General features: G+C 30.0%; 5 protein-coding genes across 5 annotated transcripts in view; 2 read left to right on the forward strand and 3 right to left on the reverse strand.

The window, feature by feature from the left end:
- Positions 1-22616, reverse strand: part of LOC107447225 (sodium/calcium exchanger 3) — a 297552-nt gene that overhangs the window by 260835 nt on the left and 14101 nt on the right. The window lies entirely within an intron of this gene.
- On the forward strand, positions 710-3243 carry LOC110282737 (uncharacterized). Its single transcript, XM_043049953.3, has 2 exons — positions 710-1742; positions 2331-3243. The coding sequence occupies exons 1-2, from the start codon at positions 1683-1685 to the stop codon at positions 3216-3218; spliced, it is 948 nt and encodes a 315-aa protein (XP_042905887.2). The 5' UTR covers positions 710-1682; the 3' UTR covers positions 3219-3243.
- Positions 6171-7439, forward strand: LOC147808006 (uncharacterized protein F54H12.2-like). Its single transcript, XM_087166821.1, has one exon. The coding sequence runs from the start codon at positions 6171-6173 to the stop codon at positions 7437-7439; it is 1269 nt and encodes a 422-aa protein (XP_087022947.1).
- On the reverse strand, positions 10076-12587 carry LOC147808007 (uncharacterized). The gene is made up of 5 exons (XM_087165767.1): positions 12375-12587; positions 12067-12302; positions 11659-11975; positions 10822-11577; positions 10076-10747 (listed from the first exon to the last, which is right to left on the reverse strand). The coding sequence occupies exons 1-5, from the start codon at positions 12467-12469 to the stop codon at positions 10154-10156; spliced, it is 1998 nt and encodes a 665-aa protein (XP_087021893.1). The 5' UTR covers positions 12470-12587; the 3' UTR covers positions 10076-10153.
- On the reverse strand, positions 12485-16589 carry LOC147808008 (uncharacterized). Its single transcript, XM_087165768.1, has 5 exons — positions 15290-16589; positions 14598-14676; positions 14325-14516; positions 13543-14229; positions 12485-13466 (listed from the first exon to the last, which is right to left on the reverse strand). Exons 2-5 carry the CDS (start codon positions 14643-14645, stop codon positions 12603-12605), a joined length of 1791 nt encoding a protein of 596 aa, XP_087021894.1. The 5' UTR covers positions 14646-14676; positions 15290-16589; the 3' UTR covers positions 12485-12602.

Genomic DNA, 22616 nt, shown 5'->3' on the forward strand with positions numbered 1-22616 from the left:
GAAAGAAAAATTGGGAAAAAATGTTTCATCTATGAATTTCAGAGGAGTTTTGACCACAGTAGAAAAACAAAATAGGTTCCCAAGTAATAGAAGACTCTTCATCAAATATTTATGTAATTAAATATGCTAAAGGCATGGAGGATGTTGAATAATAGATAAGACAGCAATGATCCAAAATTCTAAACGAGTTGCAGAAAATAAGAAGAAAGCATTGTGTCATGATATATGTAGGAAAATGACAACAACAAACTTTGACACCACATGATTAGATGCTGTGTTGAATTTAAATCTTTCTATAGGAGGATTGTTCTGTATAATTATGTTAATTTACAAGCAATTTTGATTCATAATTTTATAAAAGGAATTAAAACGCAAATTTTGTTTTAAGTTACACTATTAATTTGAATCTAATTTTAAAATTCTAAAGATTATATTACCGCAGTGATACTTCGAAGTTTAAGGATACTCAGCTACGTCCTAAGTAGTATAAGGGGCACTTTGGCTTCCGGAAGTGACGTCACTCCGGAAAGCCAAAGTTTCCCCTTATACTACTTAGCGCGTAAAACCTGATTGCTAATTAAATCTGATTTTCGGGATGTTCTTTTAATTAAATATTTGTCTATTTTTAACTATATTATTTTAATTTATTGTCTTTTTTAGTGAAATAAATGTTTTTAATTATTTTTTAGTAAAATAAATGTATTTAAGTTCTTTTTTTTATAGTTAAAATTGTATTTTTAATTAAATACGCGTATTTACTACTTTATTCATTGCATATTATAATATTAAAAATAATATTCATTGGTGTTTCTTTCGGAAGAGATGGAAGAATCTGAGAGTTTAAGACTCTTAATAATTTCTATGATAATAAACGAATAGTGTCTAAACGCATCTTTGATCGAAAATAATTGCATCGCGCACCTGCCGCATAAATTCGTTTCATCTTTGAACGAAATAATTGTAAAACGTACTAACCACATAAATACGTTTCATCTTTGAATGAAATAAATGTAAAGCGTATGCTATTTTATTAACGTAATCAATATCAAAGAAATATTTTTCCAAAGTTCTCTTAAGTCTTTTTTTTTTGTTAATTAAATACAAATTTATGAAAAAGGAATCTGGAGAGAAATTTTAGTGATAGTATCATTGAAACTCATCTTTGATCAAAATAATTGAAACGAGCTTGCTGTTTTATTAACGTAATAAATATAATAACAATATTTTTCCAAAATTCTCTTTTAAGTAAGTTTTTGTTTTGTTTATTATATGCAAATTTAAGAAAAGGGAGTCTCTATTACACGTAGGGATAAACAAAGCACATTTAATTAGTCTCTTAATAGGTTTTAGAGGAATGAAATGAAACCCTGAACAAGATCTAACAGGTTTTGAACATGACCCTCCCCCCTCCTTCCGTTCTGATCAGGTTTGAACAAGGAACTAGCAGACTGATCGTGTTTTTCCAAAGAATGCACTTCGAAACATGTGCAGTTTGGAGTTGAACTAGTAGTTTGCTTCTTTTAAATTTATTCATTGGCTGTTTATATTTCATTCAAAAAAATTGGCAACAGGACTCAGAAATTTTATACATATATAACAATTTCGAAGTCACGAAACATTTATAAGAACGTATGCTTTAAACTTCAAATAGTATCCATCGAAGTCTGAGAATATATTTCATAATGGCTGGAGTTGAAAGTTCAGAAAATACGGCAATGAAGCGAAAATATGATGAAAACGATGTAAGTATATTTTATAGTAATGTTTATTTTATTGTAATATTAGATTTAAAAATAAAGCTATTTTATTCTTTTCAAAGTCATTATTTATTTCAATTGTATTTTATTATTAAAGTAAATAATTATTATTAAAATTATTTATCTTAAAATTTATTATTTAAATATATAATTAAAATTTTAATTTCAAAATTATTTTTCCATTTCCTTAACTATAATATTTTATTTTTAATTTTTTTATTTAATTTTCGTGTTAATGCTTTTTAAATTTATTTAGTTAATAGGTTTTACTATTTATTTTTAATTATTCCCTTTTAATTTTATTTTTTAATTTTTATTTAATTTTTTATTTAATTTTAATAATGACGGTTTTATAAATATTATGTATTTAATTATATTATGTATTTTGTATTCTTTTTTCTTTTTATAATATAGAATGATTAAATTTAAATAAAAGTTTTATTTTTATTTAATTTTGATATTTTTCCAGTTTATAATTTTAATATTTAATTTTCAAATATACTTCATTTCAGTGTTATTACTAAAATTTTATCACTATTTGGTCAAGAACTCAAAAACGTTTTAATATTACAGGAATGCAAGTACGTTGGCCACAAAAATGGAAAATTTCAGAGAGACAGTATCCCAGAACACGTTTATCCTCTTGGCAACCATCTGTTTCTGACTTTGAATGCTTACAAGAGGAAAGTAAAGATCCATATAAGAACCTATAAACTTCATCGTGAGATGTATTATCCCTCCAAAGATGGTGTTACTCTAGAAATAGCCCAGTTTAATGTGTTGAGCAAAACATATGTGCCTCCGATGTCGGTATTTGATGTTGTTGATATTAACATGAAATTGGATGCTTCAGATCGAGATGAAAGAGATACCTACTACGTCCAAATGCAAGAAGATAAATATTTCACATTATCTCATGAGTATCAGTGCCGAAGCGGTCGAATTTATAGATCTACTGTCGAAATAGATTCAGTGCAATGGTCACAACTCGGTCAAGTGCGCGACACAGTGATTTGTAATTATATTAATTTAAAATACAACACCGTCAAGTTTAATGAACTGTTCAAACGACACACGTCATGTAATGTTCTCAAAAAAGTGTCTGACGAAAGCATCGAAAGATTAACCTCGTCATCCATGACTCGTGTCCTAAGGAATATTGTGAACAATCATATTTCTCTAGAAAAAGGACTAAAAACTATACGAAGAACAGACGAACTCCCAGAAATCGAAGAAATTAACACAGTTTATGATTTTTATGAATCGTGCTTAAACCTGAACACAGTAAGTATAGTTACTGACTTTGAAAAGGCGTTGAAAAAGGAAATATTTTTTCCTACAAAGTATCCATTTCCCTTAATTGACTATATAAACGAACAATATCTGAATACTGTTAATATATTTGAATTGATAATGCTTGCAAAAATTGATTTTTGTTCATTAGATGGCATCAGTGTTTAGTTCAATAAATATTATGTGATGTGTACTATTATAGTTGTTATTTGTGCTTTAAAACCTTATAAGAATGTGTAATTTAAAATTCGTAATAGAACTAGTATGGCATTTTTTTTAGCATTTAATAATTTAAAAGATAAGAGGTATTCTTTTGACACCTTAATCATTATTACAGAAAAAAGTTTTGCAATATGTTTTTTTAGAGATAATCACTTTAATTAAATTATTTTTTCACAGAGGGCAGCACTGATAATTGTGTAATTTAATATTCGTAATCAAAATTAGTATAGTATTTTAATTTTCATAGTATTTAAACACTAAAAGTTATTCTTCCGACTCCTTAATCGTTATCATAGAAAAAAGTTGAACAATAAACTCTGTAATTAAATTATTTTCTCATAGAGGGCAACACCAGTAAAATGCGCTTCATTAATGGAAAATTTAACTAGTAAATTTAAATGATGCGGAATTTTTTTTCGTATTTAGATAAAATGAACACTCTAAAATTTACTTATAAATAGATGGAATTTTTTTTATATTTATTATTCTTGCTAGAAAGCAATATAAACTTTACGGCAGCTACATAAAAAGCATTCCTTTAAAAAAATATTCATTTTGCTCGAAACTGGATAACAAATATAACATTGTAAAAGTGTCTAACTTCTAAATAGTATTATGAATGAACAATTAAATGAATTATATAGTAAACCTGAACTTCCGGGTAGTTTTGGAGGAATAAACGCCTTACAGAGAGTTTTAAAAGGTAAATCTAAAGTTAAAGATATAAAAAAATGGTTAGAGAAAAAAGATTCTTATAATTTACATAAACCTCTTAAGCTAAACTTTAAAAAAAATAGAGTAATTGTAGGCGGAATTAATGAACAATACCAAGCAGATTTAGTTGATTTGAAATCCTTAGCTAAACATAACAAAAGTCACAAGTATTTGTTGACGTGTATTGATGTTTTTTCAAAATATGCATGGGCTATACCTTTAAAAGACAAATTAGGTAATACTATATTAAGAGCATTTAAAAAAATATTTAAAGAAAGGAAACCCGAAAAATTACAGACAGATTCGGGAACAGAGTTTAAAAATAAAATTGTACAAAATTACTTGAAGAAAGAACAAATTCATTTTTTTACAACACATAATCAAGCAAAAGCATCTGTTATTGAGCGTTTTAATAGAACCCTGAAGACGAAGATGTGGAAATATTTTACGGAATACAATACACGTAGTTACATAGATATTTTAAAAAAACTTATTTTAAGCTATAATCATAGTTTTCATAGGAGTATTAAAACGGAACCAGCATCCGTTACAACTGCAAATCAAGGAAAAGTGTGGCAGAATTTATATGGAGATCTACATATGCTCAGAAAACCAGTAATAAGTTTTAAAGTAGGAGATACAGTTCGTGTTAGCAGAGAAAAGGGTCATTTTGAAAAAGGCTACGAGCAAAACTGGACGAGAGAGTTATTTACTATTACTCACGTAATTCCAAGAAATCCTACTGTATATAAAATCAAAGATTTAATGGATGAAAATATAAAAGGAACATTTTATAGCGAAGAATTACAAAAAGTAGCAGATTCCGGTTTTTACCCCGTTGAAAAGATCATTAGGAAAAGGAAAAGAGGCGGAAGGATTGAATATTTTGTAAAATTTCTAGGATATCCGGATAAATTTAACGACTGGGTGACTGACGTCAAACTACTATAAAATATAATTGTTTAATATAATCGTATCATTTGTAAAAATGTCTTTCTATGTGACACTACCTTCCGACAGCTCTACGCATTATTTTCAAGAAAATAAAATATCCCATTTTACTACGCAACTGCCTGTACCGATAAATTTAAATGGAGAATGGGAAGTGGGTTTGTCTGAAATCATTTATCCTCATTCGTGGCTTAATGTGAATCATACAAATAATACATTTTACTATAGTACTGGAGATGGAAAATTGCATAAGCAGACGATCGAAGCAGCATATTACGAATCAATGTACGATCTTGTATCTGCAATTCAGTTAATATTACCAAAAAATCCAAGTAAATTTACTTTAATGTATAACAAAGTTACAAAACGGGTTAAAATCAATGTAGTTCAAGGAGCAGCACTACATTTAGAAAATCTAAGTGTTTTGTTAGGCTTCCCCCAAAATACAATTATTCGAGGAACTATGAAAAGTGAATTTCCAGCCGATGTCCAAACTGCATATTCTTTTTTCTACGTCTATACGGATATTGTTTCTCCTCAAATAGTGGGAAATGTACAAGCCCCCCTCTTGAGATTAGTCAGGGTCAAAGCGCAAGATGGTGATGTAATTAGTCAATATTACGATAGACCCCAATACTTACCTGTGATCCGTCAATCTTTTCAAACAATTGATATAGAAATCCGATTTCACTCAGGGGATTTTGTTTCGTTTGAAAGAGGGAAAGTGATATTAGTTCTACACTTCAGAACTAAGCAAATACTTTAAATATACACACAAACAATTTTAACTGTCATTTAAACAAAAGTCTTCAAGATGAGCGTACCTTATGTGTGTTGTTCAAAAAAATTCGAAGAGCATTATGCGGGTCAAAATGGTCAAGGATTGCCCTACTATAAAGGAATTCCTTTTCAAAAAGGATACGGTCTTGGTGGATTATTTAGACGTTTATTCAGATCTGCTCTTCCTTTTTTAATAAAAGGAACCAAAACAGTAGGAAAAGAAGCATTAAGAACTGGAACCCGTGTAGCAGCTGATGTACTATCTGGTCAAAATTTTAAAGATGCTATGAAAGCAAGAAGCAAAGAAGGTGGAAAAAATTTAGCCCAGAAAGCTATCGATAAAGTTCAATCGATGGTTGGAAAAGGCAAGTATAAAAGGAAGCGTAAAAAGCAGAAAAAAATCATTCGTTCAAAAATAAGGAAAGTGAAAGGACGGGATATTTTTGATCCATAATGTCGTTTTTATTAAAAGATTCTCCCGAATGCGTTAAATCTGAATTAGAGCTTTTCAACTTACCCGCAACGCAAACCGTTATTCAAAGTGGGCAATGGGTAGAGTATCACCCGGTGTCAAACGTGTTTGATAACGCCCCTGTGGAATTTCATGTCTCGGGAAATACGGAAGATTACATAGATCTCAGTCAAACCCAACTCTATGTCCGAGCGAAAATTGTAAAATCAGATAATAAGCCTATTTTAGAAAATGATGAAATTGGTCCAATAAATCTGTTTTTACACTCATTATTTTCGCAAGTAGATATAACTTTAAATGATCGTTTAATATCTAATTCAAGTAATACATATCCTTATCGTTCCTACATTGAAACATTACTTAATCATGGCTACGACAGTAAAACATCCCAGCTAACCTCCGAATTATTTTATAAGGATTCTGAAGAGGGTTTAAAAAAAAGATCTGCGTTTTTCAAAGGAAGCACGTCTGTTGACATGATTGGATGTATACACAGCGATATTTTTCATCAAGAAAGACTTATGTTAAATTTAGTAGATTTAAAAATTAAGTTAATACGAAGCAAACCTCAATTTTGTTTGATGGGAAAGAATGGATTTAAAGTAGTGTTAGATCACGTGTCCTTATTCATGAGGAAAGTAAGAGTTCACCCTGGAGTCCTTGTAGGGCATGCTAAGGCCCTAGAGAAAAGCACAGCAAAATACCCCATCAATAGAGTGGTATGTAAAGTATATTCTATACCGAAAGGTAATATGTCTATAGTACAAGACAATATTTTTGTAGGCCAAATTCCTAAAAGAGTTGTAATTGGATGCGTTGACAACGAAGCTTTTCATGGTAGTTTTAATAAATCTCCGTATGAGTTCAAACATTTTGACTTAAACTTTATTGGACTTTATGTTGACGGTCAACCTACGCCTCACAATCCTTTTGAATTGAACTTTGAACAAAATAAATTTATTCGGGCATATCAGAGTTTGTTCATGGGAGCTGAAAGAATGGGTCAAAATAGAGGTATTTATATTTCTAGAGAGGATTATCCGAACGGTAACGCACTTTATGGGTTTGATCTATCACCGGATTTATGTGACGGAGAGCATTTGAATCTCATCAAACATAGCAACCTACGTCTAGAAATGAAATTCAGTAAACCTTTGATAGAAACTGTATGTGTTATTGTATTCGCAGAATTCGAAAATTTAATTGAAATTAATAAATCAAGAAACGTGCTTTACGATTTTGGAAATTGATAATGGATGGAATACAAATTACCAATATTTTGTCTAAAGACAAGACAACAGCCCCTTATTTCCGAGGTGTTTTTGCGGCAGATACCATTCCTATCTTACAAGCAAAATCATGTGTAGTTGTGAATCAAGATATCTCATCAGGACCCGGATCTCACTGGCTAGCGATGTACGTTAACGAGTTCAATGATTTAGAGTTCTTTGACTCGTATGGACAAACGCCGACTTTTCATGGAAAAGTAATAGAAGAATATGTATCCAAGTATCACAATACATGTTGGAATTCGATTACTTTTCAATCAATGTCTTCGAATGTTTGTGGACCCTATTGTATTTATTTCATTGTAAAGCGGTGCCAAGGAAATTCTATGTATTCAATTATTAGCAAATTATCTGTATCCAAAAAGAATGATTTTCGTATGTATCAGTATGTAAAGAAGAAATATGGTGTAAGAATGATTTATGTTCAATAAATTATGATTTAAGCAACTTGTATTTTATTTATCAAATTATAAAAATATTTTATATTTAATTCAAAAAATATTTTTTATAAACTATCAGTTTTATATATATTTATTTGTATTAAGGGATATTGTGACATAAAAGCAACAAATCGACAGTTTAATATTAATTACTTTTAATTGGCCGGAAAATTATGTCTCCAATGGATGAGATTCTAAAGCTTCGACATCCCCTAAATATGATTGTGGCGGGTCCATCAGGATGTGGGAAGACACATTACGTTAAGAAACTCATTGATTTTCGAATGATACATCCATTTCCTAAAACTATTTTGTGGTGTTATGGTGCTTATCAAAAGTTATATTCTGAAATGCCCAATATTACGTTTCACGAAGGCATACCGTCTAATTTACATACTTATACAAATACTTTAATTGTAATAGATGATCTAATGAGTGAATTGGGAAATGATTCCAAATTAACTAAAATGTTTACTAAAATGTCACACCACCAAGGGCTCAGCATCATTTTTTTGATTCAAAATATCTTTCACAAGGGAAAAGAAATGCGCGAAATATCGTTAAATTCTCATTATATAGTTTTATTCAAAAACCCAAGAGATAGATCACAGGCAATGCATTTAGGAAAACAACTGTATCCTTCAAAAGTAAAATTTTTTAGAGAAAGTTATGAAGATGCCACATCGAAACCTTTTCATTATTTACTGCTTGATCTGAAAAGTGATACAGACGATAATTTCCGCGTGAGAACAGGTATGTTTCCTGGTGATACATATTATGTTTATCAACCAAAATAGAACTCTTTTGAATAGAATCAGAACAAAAGAAACGTTCTTTGATTTATTTATAAGGCCGTAAATTAGTACACAATAGTAAATGCTACTACTGGTATCAACATCCCTAAAATGGAATGATTAACCCTGACTAAGCGCTGTAATTCATAAAAAGCTGAAAATGGAAAAAATATTTTTAAAACTTATATAAATTACCAATTCAGGTGATATATTTTCATTTCGCAATAAGATGTCGACGTGTACAGTGCACACTCTACAAGTTCTTAAAAAGTTATCAAAAAGTAATAACCCAAAAGACATTCTGAAAAAATCTACCAATAAAGTTATTAAATCTGTGTGCGAATGTATTTTAAATGTTGTCCGTGGAAACGTCCCTTTAACAAAAAAGCAGACAAATAAACTTTCGTTTCATAAGAGAAGTTTAAGAAAACTATCAAATAAAAAAGTACCATTATATAAAAAACGAAAAATTTTAATTCAACAAGGAAGCGGTTTTCTTTCTATCTTATTACCTGCTGCACTATCAATATTAAGTTCAGTAATTCATGGAGTTTAGCAAGAAATTTGTGTTAATCCCACACGATCAAATGCAGGCGAATTATTTATCGGATTTGGATAAACAGATGAAACATATTTTAGAAAGAAAAGATTTAGCGGATCATGAGAAAACTACTCTTTATCTACAAATTTTACAAAAATATACTGAGTTAACTCATGACAAGGTTAATTTATCAAGAGATCCTGAAGTATCTATACCTCCAGAACAATCTGAGCAGATTCCAGAACGAACAGAAGAAACAGTCGAAAAAACAAACGTGAAAGACGAAAATTCAGACTTCGAAGGACAAATTTTGAGAACGGCTCCTAAACGTTATCATGAAGTTGCTAAAGAAATATTCCAATTTTTGCGTGGTCAAGACATATTGAAGTGGAATAACAAAGGTGAAATTATTCACAAAGAACAAGTCATTCCAAAAACAAGTATTGTACACTTAGTGAATGATTTATTACGAAATAGAAAGAACGCTCCAAATGGGCGCACTACCTTTTTGAAAATTTTAAAAAATGTTAATTTCCCTGCTACATTAGATGTCAACAGAAAATTGTATGAAGTCCGTAAAACTGTAACAAAACCTGCAAGAAAACCTGTAATGTATGCTAGAAAAAATTCATGGATTAAACTCTAAATTTATTGGCTATTTTATTTGTGTTTGTTTCATTTCCTTATCACTTTTAATTAAATATACAAAACACAACTTTGAAATAAATTACTTTCAAAGTACCACAAACAAAAAATTGCAGTTTCAAAACAACATTTGTAAATTAATAAAATTCTTAATTATAAATCAGACAAACTCAAAATTAAGCAATTTTCATTTTATTATGACAAAGAAAAAAATACAAATTAACAGAATTAAATTCCGTATTTTACAAAAATCATTCATTTTGTATTTGACAAATCGTACCCATATGGTACTGTCCAAAAATCATCAACAACAGCACGTTTATCAAAACTAAATGAATATTGTTTAGTTTCCTCCTTGTTTTGAATTTTAAGTTCCTTTACGTTAATTCTAAATTTTACATTTTCAGTTACAATTGGTTTCCTATTGCCGTTAACAACAACGTCTTTTAAACACTGAAAATTCAACTTACAAGAGTTCTGATAATTTAAGGTGAATCCTCTGATTTTGCAGACAGTATTTCCAGTCGCAGTTTCATATCCGTAGTTTTTTGGTCCTGCAGCTACGAATTCTCGTATATGGGATCCATCTAATTCGTCTGTAAAATCTCCAAGGTAGTTTCCTATCTCTGGATCGTTTCCTCCGTTTGAAATGTATATCACGCTATCAGTGTCATAGTACAGCACAGCTTTGTCCAGGTCTAATAAAGTGTCCAGTAGTTTCAACCGGGCATAGGCTGTCGTAAAGGCCGCAATAAAGACATTACCACGGGAATTACTCTCCACAAAATCTCTCTTAATTTTATACTGTATCATGGCAATCTCTTCAGTCGGAAAAGCAACATTATGAATCTGAAAGATAGAATACAAAAGTTTTAACAGTGCTAAGGTAAAACTATGAGTTAAGAAATAGAAAAGAAGCTAACCTCAAATTCTTCACTCGAAAAATATTTGTTAAATTCTTGAAGTGAAGATACAAATACTGTTTGTAGCTTATCTTCGTTTTGGCCAAATTTACCCCAGAAAGAATTCAACATTAATTTCGTAAGAGCTCTTAACCCTGGATTTTTCTTAATATTGTTGGCATCCAGAAGTATTCCTTCTCTTTTCAAATAATCTGTAATGTATACTTCTCTCTCCTCTTCCGATTCACACCCTAAGGGCCAACCCGACGACTCCTGTTTGATTTTCAGGAATAGATCTATATATGGTTTAAACAGACTATCGCTCCTATCATTAAAATGGTAAATTTCGTGAATTTCTAGCAAACTGTAATTCAAAGAAATTGCTTTTTGCACTTCTATTGTGGTCCAAGTACCTGTTAATGATCTTTCACTTTGAGTATGATCGCAGGGAGGATTTTTCCTCGTTTCTATACAGGTCTGACATAGACCAAATATCAGTTTACCTTTCGATCTAACAGGTAGAACAGGATGAAAGATATTTTTGGGGGGAAGTATCGTACACAAAATTAACCCGAAGTAGTTGTCAATTGATTTGAAATTATTTGTAATTATAGTAGGATGCCCTACCGGATAGAAGCAATATTTATTTACGTAAGGATAAAGACTTGTGAAATCTATGTATTTTATTTTTTCTGGGGCTTCGGCACAGTGATAAAGTTTGGAGACTCCCGTTCTTCCTCCGTAAAAAGCTGATCGGGGGTTCAATCTAGGTATGCACTGTAAAATATAAGAATCGACCTTTGTGTAACAGGCAAATACCGAATTGATTTAAAAAATAGAAATAAGAAAAATAACTACCTTAAATCCTAACAGCCATTCTTTAAGTTCTTGGTTATTTTTCTTTTTTTCTCTAAAGTCATGCTCCCACACGTAGGTCACAATATAACCAGCTTTTTTGAGGGCCTCCTTCCTTTCTTTTGTTTCACATTCCAATTTCCACATCGGCTTGTTTATGGTGGGATGAATTGTAGAAGGTTGAAAGCATTTAGTGCACCCATGATAGTAGCATCCGTAAAATTCATAGACAGTGTTACTTTCCTTGTGAAAACCATCAACATATCGGTTCAGTATCTTAACTTCACCTGTTTCTCTTCTCGAATGCTGAATAGTGCGACCTGAAATTGAAAAAAAAATACTTTTAAGAATGACAGAATAAATATAAAAAATGACAGTACAGCTCTCTATAAAAAAAACTCGATTTCTTACCGCTTTTAAATTCCATGAAACCTAACCATTCTAGGGCTAGTTGACTCGTATTAATATTTTTTACGTATCCATTTTGAGGAATTATGGCTATAGAGAGAGGTTTTATGAAGAGGGTGGAATAAACTCTCATACATGCGGCTGCGATGGTTATTTGCTGAAAAGGATCAATGCCGGTCAGTTTAATAAAGTCCTCTCGAAATGTAACACAGCAACGCCTTAATATATCAACATCTGATCTGAAATAGTAAAATAAATTAGAGGATATTAAAACAAAGCGGTCAAGTATTTGAAAACTCTTATTTTTATACCTGCAGTACTCTGTTAATTCTTTTCGGAAGTTAAAAGATTCCTTTTGTCGACAACTATACCAGTCGAAAAAAGTTTTTCTATCTTTGGTTGACATAGTATCGGGACAGAAATGCACCGGGTCAGGTAAAGGTCCTACGTATTGTTGGTTATTTCTGAAATTAAAATGTAGGACACGTAAAGGGAATACTCTAAATTGTTTTAGAAATATCTAGATGGGAAATTAATATTTACCTTGTATTGAAAAGATGTGGAAAAAATCCTTTTTTAATTTCCTTTAAGCCGAATGCATCTGGCAATCTGGATAGTGGCATAGGTAAAAAACTAAGCGAATCAATTATTCTGATTTTCAACGAGGGCAATGTCAGGCTGAGAACTTTACATCCTTTCATAATTACGTTTGGCTTTATTGTTTGTCTAATTAAATAGGACATCAAAAGGATACCGTCGTATCCCTGCATGTTATGCGCTATTACAGTATAGCCTTTATGGGGCGGGGAAAATAAAAAGGCTCCAAACTTTTCTAAGGAATCATATCCTTCAAACTGCTTCTCTCTTCCGTCCATATACTGCATTATGATGAAATTTACCTCATGTTCACTCGACGACTGATCTACCTCAAAATCAAAGAAAATGTATTTCTCTGAAGGCGGACATATTTCTGTCCGCCTCATAAAACAGAGATGTTCAGATGTAATACAGGATTGTTTGCAAAATTTACAAATATTTTCCCCACAAATATGTGGAAACTTTTTCTTATAAACCTTGTAGCAGTCTCCGCAAAGTCCGAATTGCGCACATAGAGATAGATGCTTTTTGTTATCATTTCTATGCCTTTCAAAGCAGTCTAAGGAACGGCACATCTTGTTACAGTCTGGGCAATTTACGGGGCGGGTTACAAGACAAGAGTCTGAAAAACACGTAGGGCATTTGTTTTTACATCTGTGGGCAGATTTAGTCTTATAACCTATGTCACAGTATGAGCAGTAATAAGAAGTTCCTAAAAAACCAGTCATCTTTGTAATTACATCATAATGATTCTTTTTTAACCATAAAAAATTTTTTTTTGATTTATCAGGAGTGCTGAAGGTTACCTAAAAAAGAATACAGCCCGATAAGTTTCCTGTTAAAAAATTTTAGAATCTTAAAAATAATATTTAAATAACGTACCTTATTAAAAGCTTGAGCGTCTACAACATTAATTTGAACATCTAAATGCAGGGCAAATTTTTCTATTTCCGAATGACCACAAGGTCCTAAAGAAACATTTGCTTTGCAATGCAATTCTCTTGCTAAAACACCTTGAAGAGGTTTATTCCCTGCACTAATATATTTTTTCCTTGGGTCGTTTTCAAGATACGCAACAGCAACCACTATAGCTCTTGCGCAACATAACTCATCTTGGTTGTTGATTGCAATTATAGATTTTTTAGATTTTGTATTCAAGGGTAGGTTTAATATTTTGGTTCTACCTGAACCAAGAGGTCGCTTTATTGTTAAAATATTAATTTTTAGTGAGGAATCTAAATCAACTTTTTTCCCTGAAATAATGACTTTCTCAATCTGAGAAACAATTTTTTCAGGTGTCATTTCAGACACAGGCATAAGTTTAGTGGATAAAGGGCTGTCTAAACTTGTAGTATCTACACATATCCTAATAAGATCTCCGGGGTTGAGAAATTGTGTTGAGCGTTGAATTATTCTATTAAACAATTGTAAGACTCCTTCCTCTACTTCTAATATCGAAATATTACTTCTTGATTGTAAATTAAATATTATCTGATAATCTATTTCTTCCCCGTTATATTTCTTTATAGTCCGCTTTCTATTTTCTTTTACATCAAACTCCACCAAATCCTAAATTTAAAAAAAAAAAAAAAAAAAAAAAAAAAAATCAATTTTTACTTATTTTTTAAGATATGTTAAGTTTAATGCAAAATTTTAGTTCTTACGTTTTGATTTGAGGTTGAAGGCCTATTAATTGATCCACCTCCAGTTTGAAGGAAAAAATCTTCGCGTTCAAGGAAATCTAACTCCATCTCATCTAACTCTAGGTCCTCATTTTCTAAAAAAGACTGTACGTGGGGATCTAAGATTTCATTGTCCGGTAATTCTAGAAACCACTGAGTATCCGGACTGCAAGGCTAAAATAATTTAGTTAAAATTATTTACATCGTACGGATTTAGCATGTACTATTAATTTTAAAAATAAAATTTTTCCTTACAACAAAATCGTTTTCTTCGAATTCTTGGGATAAGGATTTTCCAGACATTCTAAAGTTACTTTGAATACACTTCAGACTCCTAGGAGGAGATTTAAAATAACCTTTAAAGCTTTTCACAGTTTATATCTACATAAATATTGACAGTGAAAAGTTTCATAGTAGTAAGAGTATTTTTTTTAAACAATATGCGAGATAGAGCATTTAAATTTAAAATTATTTAAATATTATACTTATTTTAATATTATTATTATTTATTTAAAGTGACATTAAGAGTGAAGCATTACAAAAGCCCACTGTTATTAGAGAGCAATGAAAATATTGGATCAACAATTTCGTTACAAAGAAAATTTTGTAAATATTGCGCACAGTCCACCTTTACTCGTCAGTCAAGCTATAATTTAAAGTAACACTACGTATTTTGCAGGTTTATACATACACTGAGAAGCAGTAGGATAGTAAAACTTAAAAGCATAAAACATTTTACTTAAAAATTAAAGTAATACAAGGTATGAGTTTTACATTTATTATTGTCACAGTCTATCGTTTAGAAAGATAAGAACATTTTACAAAATATACTACTTCTTTAAAATTTAATTTAAATTTCTAATACTATTTTATTTATATAAAAAAATATTGCGTGCAACTTAAAAATAGAAATTAACTACTAAAAAGAAATTTAAAATGCAACTTACCCATAATATGAAATCCAAAGAGAATAGATGTTTTTTCTACGTGGAGAACGTAGCGGGACCACTGCAGACAACGCAGTACATGTACGCTCTTGATTCTCGCAATATTTATACCATGTACTTCCAAGACTTTAACTTCAACTTACAGTTCACGATTCCATTCAAAGTTTATCATGCAAATTTATAAATATAATTTGCATACTAGAAGAAGTGAAGGAGGGTAAAGTGAAGTGAAGTAGTTGGCCCTACCGGTTTAACTCCCTGGTTATCCTCAAATGTTTAGTTCCTTTGATTTATGGTGACAGATACACCAAGAGGTCGTGGGATAGTGGTTTAGACGACAACCACTATCCCCCGACCTCTTTTGCAAAGGCAAAGGTTGGGGGTTCGATTCCCGCTTGGGTAAATGACTATTTCCCTTATATGATTCGGGTAAAAATTCATTGACGTGGCTCGAACCGGTTACACTTGTTTTGATTAAAGATGCTCTTCGTTGATACTTAGTTTATTATCATTCAAATTTCTCTGTAGATTCCTTTCTCATAAAATTGTATTTAATAAACAAAAAAATAATAAATAAATAATCAAGAGAATTCTGGAAAAGTTTTTTAATTATATTTATTACGTTATTAAAATTGCAAGCACGTTACAAGTATTTCGATCAAAGATGCGTTTAGTTGATACTCATTTATTATCACTGAAATTTTTTCCAGATTCCTCTTCCACAAATTTTTTATTTAAAAACAATAAAAAAAGAGACATCTGGAGAGATATTTTTTATTATATTTATTACGTTTTTTATTATATTTATTACGTTTATAAAATAGCATGCGCTTTGCAATTATTTCGTTCAAAGATGAAACGAATTTATGCGGCAGGTGCGCGATGCAATTATTTTCGATCAAATATGCGTTTAGACAATATTCGTTTATTATCATAGAAATTATTAAGAGTCTTAAACTCTCAGATTCTTCCATCTCTTCCGAAAGAAACACCAATGAATATTATTTTTAATATTATAATATGCAATGAATAAAGTAGTAAATACGCGTATTTAATTAAAAATACAATTTTAACTGTAAAAAAAAAGAACTTAAATACATTTATTTTACTAAAAAATAATTAAAAACATTTATTTCACTAAAAAAGACAATAAATTAAAATAATATAGTTAAAAATAGACAAATATTTAATTAAAAGAACATCCCGAAAATCAGATTTAATTAGCAATCAGGTTTTACGCGCTAAGTAGTATAAGGGGAAACTTTGGCTTTCCGGAGTGACGTCACTTCCGGAAGCCAAAGTGCCCCTTATACTACTGTCCTAAACTTTAATTATTATTGTGTATATGTATATACCCATAATATGTACCCAGCTGTAAGGAACTAAATAACTTCCATAGGTAGACATAGTTTTGTGCGATAAAATTCTGATTGTTTAACCGTATTAGGTAAAAGAATAAGCGGCAAAAGCGGTTTTTCTCTCAGTTAACAGTTCAAATACCATCATATTTATGATTATTTGACTGTTTTGTTTGAATATGGTAAAATAATTAAATTGTTATTTAACCATTTTTTTTCGAGAAATTTCTAACAGTGCATAAAAGGGTTTTTTGATTTGCTTATTTTTGCTGACAGGGAGAATGAGACCAAAATTTCAAGAAACATGCTTCCGTAATGTTTGAATTTCCTTTACAACATTGCAACTTGCAGAATATAATTTTAATAAACAAAAAAAAGATATATGAAAGACGAAATTGTTGTTACGTTCTTCCGTAAGCACACTGTTAAAATTTTCCTAAAATTCTGGTAGTTTAATTGTATTAGGTGAAAGCAGTTAATAAACGGTTTTTCTCTCAGTTAATAGTTTGAATTCCATCTTATTTATGGTTATTTGACTGTTTTTTTCCTTAATGTGGTAAAATAATAAAATTGTTATTTAACCATTTTTTCCGAGAAATTTCTAACAGTGCATAAAAGGGTTTTTTTTTTTATATGCTTATTTTTGCTGATAGGGAGAAAGGGACCAAAATTTCAAAAACGTGCTTCATAATGTTTGAATTTCCCTTACATCATAACACCTCCCAGAATATACTTTTAATTTTATAAAATAGGTTAAGCTTTACTGCAACCACCATTTGACGACCACCAGGGTCATGGAGGCTTAAACTCCACATTTTCAGGACCAACAACATGTTGGTATCACGGCTATTTTTACTTTTCAGGCCTGTCATAGGCCCGAAACTGTGTTGACTTCAAGCTGCAACCGAGAATAGAAACCCGATGCTGCAGTTCAATGCCTCTGCATCTTTTTTTAAACAAAGTAAAAAAAATGAAATTAAAGTAATCGGTCGAATCGTTCCTGGTTTCGTACTTAAAAAAATTCTGTCATTTCTCCCTTTATTTCATTTAATTTCAAATTAGATGATAAGTTAATTATTTTTGGATGATGACTTTTCCCAAAGGTGACCAAATCTTCTGCTATGTACACAAAAAATCATTTTTGCAACTCACATTTAATTACGCTATTTTTATGACACATTATGTTATCTTCCTGAGACTGACAATTTTTACTATTTTTTTAAAGAAATAATGAAGGTTTTTTTAATTTATAATCAAGCAAATTTATCCAGAGAAGGAAATTTATACTAAATTGAACAACCTATCAAAAACAATTTTTGTTTTAAAATTCTCTCTGTGAAAACGGGGCAGTTTAATAAAAGTAAATTCAATTTATTCCGCAAGTGATGAGAGTTAATGCAATTTCAGCGATCCAAAAATAACCTTTACAGAAAAAAGGAGGTAATCTCATTTCGATAAAGAAAATTACTCTTAGGAAACTAAAGATTAAATAACGAACTAACAGACCGTCAACTTAATATGTAATCTCCCCAAACAGATTGTGATAACAGTAATTAAAAGCACTCGTTCAAAATCTCTAATAAGCTTATGAGCCTATTGTACAATGATATAAATAAATCAGAATACGAGAGGAAATTAAAATATGAACTTTAATTTCGAAATTCATTAACGTAAGTTAGACGAAATTTTAAAAAAAGGTAACATCCTTCTTGAATGATTATAGTAAAAATAAAATTGTTCGTATAATATCGTAAATATAGTTTAAAAAAATATTTTGATACATCTGAAACACAGTAACTTTTCTTAAGTAAGCAGTAGCGCAAAAGAAACACAGTTTTTTTTTTTTTTTTTTTTTGGGGGGGGGGTATCTAGTCTAAAATGGTTGAGAACCTTCACTACTTATAATACGCTCATGAACGTTCTTATGCACTATGAGCTTATTCTTAACCACTTCAACCTAACCCCTTTTTATCGTATTAATTTATTCATGATTACTAATTTCAACAGAATCGAATTAATTTACTCCTCATTATTAATTTCAACAGAATCGTATTAATTTATTCATCATTATTAATTTCAACAGAATCGTATTAATTTACTCATCATTATTAATTTCAACAGAATCGTATTAATTTACTCATCATTATTAATTTCAACAGAATCGTATTAATTTACTCATCATTATTAATTTCAACAGAATCGTATTAATTTACTCATCATTATTAATTTCAACAGAATCGTATTAATTTACTCATCATTATTAATTTCAACAGAATCGTATTAATTTACTCATCATTATTAATTTCAACAGAATCGTATTAATTTACTCATCATTATTAATTTCAACAGAATCGTATTAATCTACTCATGATTATTAATTTCAACAGTATCGTATTAAATTATTTGTGATAGTTACTAAGTCGAAATTTTTTTTAATTACAGTCATTTTAATTTATAAAGAAAGATCGTTAAAAAAAACATAAAATCAAAACTACTTTTTTATTTTAAAAAAAATCAATTATTTTAAGATTGATTAGTTATTGAAGATTAATTGTTAGTTTTTTGTAAACGAATTATTCCTTTTTTGCGAAACTAAAAAAAAATAATAATAATTGTATTATAAGACTATTTTTTTCTCAAAAATTTATCAATAAATTTGCTCCATTAAAATGAAGAAAAAATCGAAATAAAATAAATCGGACACCATAAAGCCAGAACCTACACGACGCCTTATAGCCATTCATTTATTTCCGTGAAATTAAACAAATTGTTACTTAGGATGTCTGAGATAACTGAATTCTCTTCAACAGAATCTTTTCAACAATATCTTTTCAACAGATTCTTTTCGTTTAGTTCATTTGGGATTAGATCTAAGATTTAACTAAATAGAAAAGGATAAAATTTATGGGTAGTTCACTTATCAAAGAAAAGTCAATGAAATCTAAGCAAATCTAAGCTACTTAAACTTTATTTTGATGTTCTTCATTATTCAATTTTTCATTCACGATTTTTTTTCAGGGACAAAAAAAATTCAATAATTATATTTCAAGACTAGGTTTTTTCTTTCTATAAAAATTTAGTAATAAAGGAATATTAGTAAAATAAAAACCCTATCCAAAATAAAATAAATCGGACACCATAGAACAAAGAAAATAAATAAAAAAACACAGCTTTAAACTGCTGTTTATAGAAACTTACACGACGCTTTATAGTCCTTCATTTATCTCCTTTCAAATAAAACGAATTGTTGCATTGGATCACTAAGATAATAGTATTCCTTGAGGTCATATTATTTCAGCAGTACTGTACTATTTCAACAGTATTGTTTTAGTTTACTTGTGATAAGATATTCACTAAATGCTAAAAATTATAGACATTTTAGTAATTTAGAAAAGATGGTTAAAAATATAATTTAAACTACGTTTTAATTAAAGTCGCGGTTTTTTTTTTCTTTGCTATCTCATCTTTAAGAGTCGCAGTCGGAGTCTTTATAAGTGGTGGTTTTCTAATCTTTAAGGTAAATTTAAATTCTGAAACAAGAAATGAACTTTTCTCTAGACTCAGACAATAATTCAATTCCTAAATTAGTTTTCTAAAAAGTATAATTAGCTTTCTAGGCGAAGTTTTTCGTGTGCCCATATTGTTCAGTTTCCATATCTGATAATTCTTTTATTTATATATATAGAGAGAGAGAACATGGAAAATAATAAAGGTAAATGAAAAGATAAGAAAAATTATTAAAATTAAATTTTCGTAATTAACTTTCTTCATATTTTCGTCGTTTTTCACTTTTTTTTTAATCCTTTTTGTCATTATTGTGCTCTCTCTCTCTCCCTATATATATATATATATATATATATATATATATATATATATATATATATATATATATATATATATATAGCATAATAAATAAATACAAAAAATACGAAGAAAATAAATCATGTGCAAATCCTTTTCGGGTAAATCCGGGGCTAAAATTATGTGCAAAACAGGTCATTCGACTTTCCTTCTCTTTTCTATTTTCTATTTTTTTCTTAAATAAATATTCATTTTCTAAAATTACTTACTGTCAACTTCTTTAAATTATCCAGTATAATATTACCTTGCGCACATCCATTTTCGGGCCCATCCTTGGTAACTAACAAATCAAACACCCTTCAGTAATGCAGTAAGAACGCACTGTAATACAAAACTCCTCTAGTTACGCTTTTATCTCAATTTGCGCTTTTGCTTTCATTTTTTGCAATCGGGCAATCTTGTTACGAAAATATTTCAAATCATTCCCGAAAAATTTCCCGTTTATGTAAGTTCATTTGAATTCGCTACTCGCTTCAGAGAATATGTTTTAAGTTTCATTCTGTTTTTTCTTTTTATTTTATTTTCTGTTTTAACGTGTTATTTTTATTTTGTGTTATGCAATTTTTACTTATTATGCTCTATTTTATCTGTTGTAATTTCTCTGTAAAAAATTTTGAGTGCTCCTCACACTATTGTATTGATATATATTGCTTTGACTATATTGATACAATATTAGAAAGCAGTGTTTTTTGAGGATATATTCGTGTGGGCTGATTAAAAGATTATATCTTTTATTTTCCAGATTTTTAAAAAAAATTTGTCCTTTTTTCGGATTTTTTTTTTTGTTATTTTTATTGTTATTATTATTTTCCTTTTTTCCCCTTTTTTCATTGTTCTGTAATTTTTCCCTTGTTTTATCTATATTTTGAACTTTATATATATATATATATATACATATACATATACATATACATATACATATACATATACATATACATATACATATACATATACATATACATATACATATATATATATATATATATATATATATATATATATATATATATATTTATATATATATATATATGTATATATATATGCATATGTATATATATATATATATAAAATTCCGGTTTTAAATTGGGCAGTTATAGCCTTTATGTATGAGTTTAAAGGCCCCACGGTGGACGCGTCAATCCTGCCTACACTGTACAGCAGCATACGACTTCCAGAGCTGGTGTGATGGTATGTTGTGCCATTGCATACGACAGGTGATCACCCCAATATTGGTCTTTGGCACCATGGTGCGTACGTGACATCCTTCAGCCACATGTATTGCCACTCATGACAGGCCTCCCGGTAGCTATTTTTGAAAAAGACAATAGCAGACTGGCAGCGTTGAGTTGTAGTAGGCAGGTCACCACACTTGGCCTCACACGGCAGAAATGTCATAAAAATGCCTCTGTCACATTGACGCCCTTCCCTGGGCAGCTTGATAACTAGATTTGTCCCCAAACGAGCATATCTGGGACCACTTGAGACGGTCAGTTGGACAGCCAGTGAATTTACTCAATTTAGTGCTGTTCTTACAGCAACTAGGGAACGAGATACTAAAGGGTACAAAAACTTCCACTTATTTGCATTTTTTCCTACAATAAATGATAATTTTGCTTCGATTTTTTAATCGCTTACTTATATCATCGCTTTACTTGCGGATGTAAAATTACGTTTCATTCTTTTAAAACTCTTTCTGGTTTGATAATTTTTATGGCAATGAGTCTATAAATAGCCTAAATCTCGTTAGATAACCGAATAAAAGCTATGATCAAGGAAACCTTTATTGTAACATTTCCTACACACGAGATTTTGTTTAGGAAGCGTGTTAACAAATTAAAATTAGCTGTTATATTCCTTGATTAATCATTTAAAAGGAAGCCGTCCTCCTTTTTACAACTGGGACTACATAAAACCGTTTCTTAATTAATAAACTAGAAAAAAATTGATATCTAATTTTAAATCCTACCTTTTTGACACCTATTAAATTCTTGAAATATCAATGCATTCTTAATGCAATAAAAAAGGAAAATATTATCTTTTTCTGTTATGCCTACCAAACAAATCCACCACCTCGAAATAATTAAGCTAGCCTACAATGCTTTCTAATT

This window comes from Parasteatoda tepidariorum, chromosome 6 (assembly GCF_982258835.1).
Source record: "Parasteatoda tepidariorum strain Cologne lab strain chromosome 6, Ptep-v5.0, whole genome shotgun sequence".
Lineage (NCBI taxonomy): Eukaryota > Metazoa > Arthropoda > Arachnida > Araneae > Theridiidae > Parasteatoda > Parasteatoda tepidariorum.

What these genes read in the sequence shown, in the direction of transcription:
- LOC147808006 (XM_087166821.1), top strand. Translation starts at nt 6,171, where the DNA reads ATGTCGTTTTTATTAAAAGATTCTCCCGAATGCGTTAAATCTGAATTA.
- LOC110282737 (XM_043049953.3), top strand. Translation starts at nt 1,683, where the DNA reads ATGGCTGGAGTTGAAAGTTCAGAAAATACGGCAATGAAGCGAAAATAT. An exon ending in GAAAATATGATGAAAACGAT is followed by an intron (nt 1,743 to 2,330) that starts GTAAGTATATTT and finishes TTAATATTACAG; the next exon opens with GAATGCAAGTACGTTGGCCA.
- LOC147808007 (XM_087165767.1), bottom strand. Translation starts at nt 12,469, where the DNA reads ATGTCAACCAAAGATAGAAAAACTTTTTTCGACTGGTATAGTTGTCGA. An exon ending in GAATTAACAGAGTACTGCAG is followed by an intron (nt 12,303 to 12,374) that starts GTATAAAAATAA and finishes TTACTATTTCAG; the next exon opens with ATCAGATGTTGATATATTAA. An exon ending in TTTCATGGAATTTAAAAGCG is followed by an intron (nt 11,976 to 12,066) that starts GTAAGAAATCGA and finishes TTTCAATTTCAG; the next exon opens with GTCGCACTATTCAGCATTCG.
- LOC147808008 (XM_087165768.1), bottom strand. Translation starts at nt 14,645, where the DNA reads ATGTCTGGAAAATCCTTATCCCAAGAATTCGAAGAAAACGATTTTGTT. An exon ending in CTTCAACCTCAAATCAAAAC is followed by an intron (nt 14,230 to 14,324) that starts GTAAGAACTAAA and finishes TTTTAAATTTAG; the next exon opens with GATTTGGTGGAGTTTGATGT. An exon ending in ACGCTCAAGCTTTTAATAAG is followed by an intron (nt 13,467 to 13,542) that starts GTACGTTATTTA and finishes ATTCTTTTTTAG; the next exon opens with GTAACCTTCAGCACTCCTGA.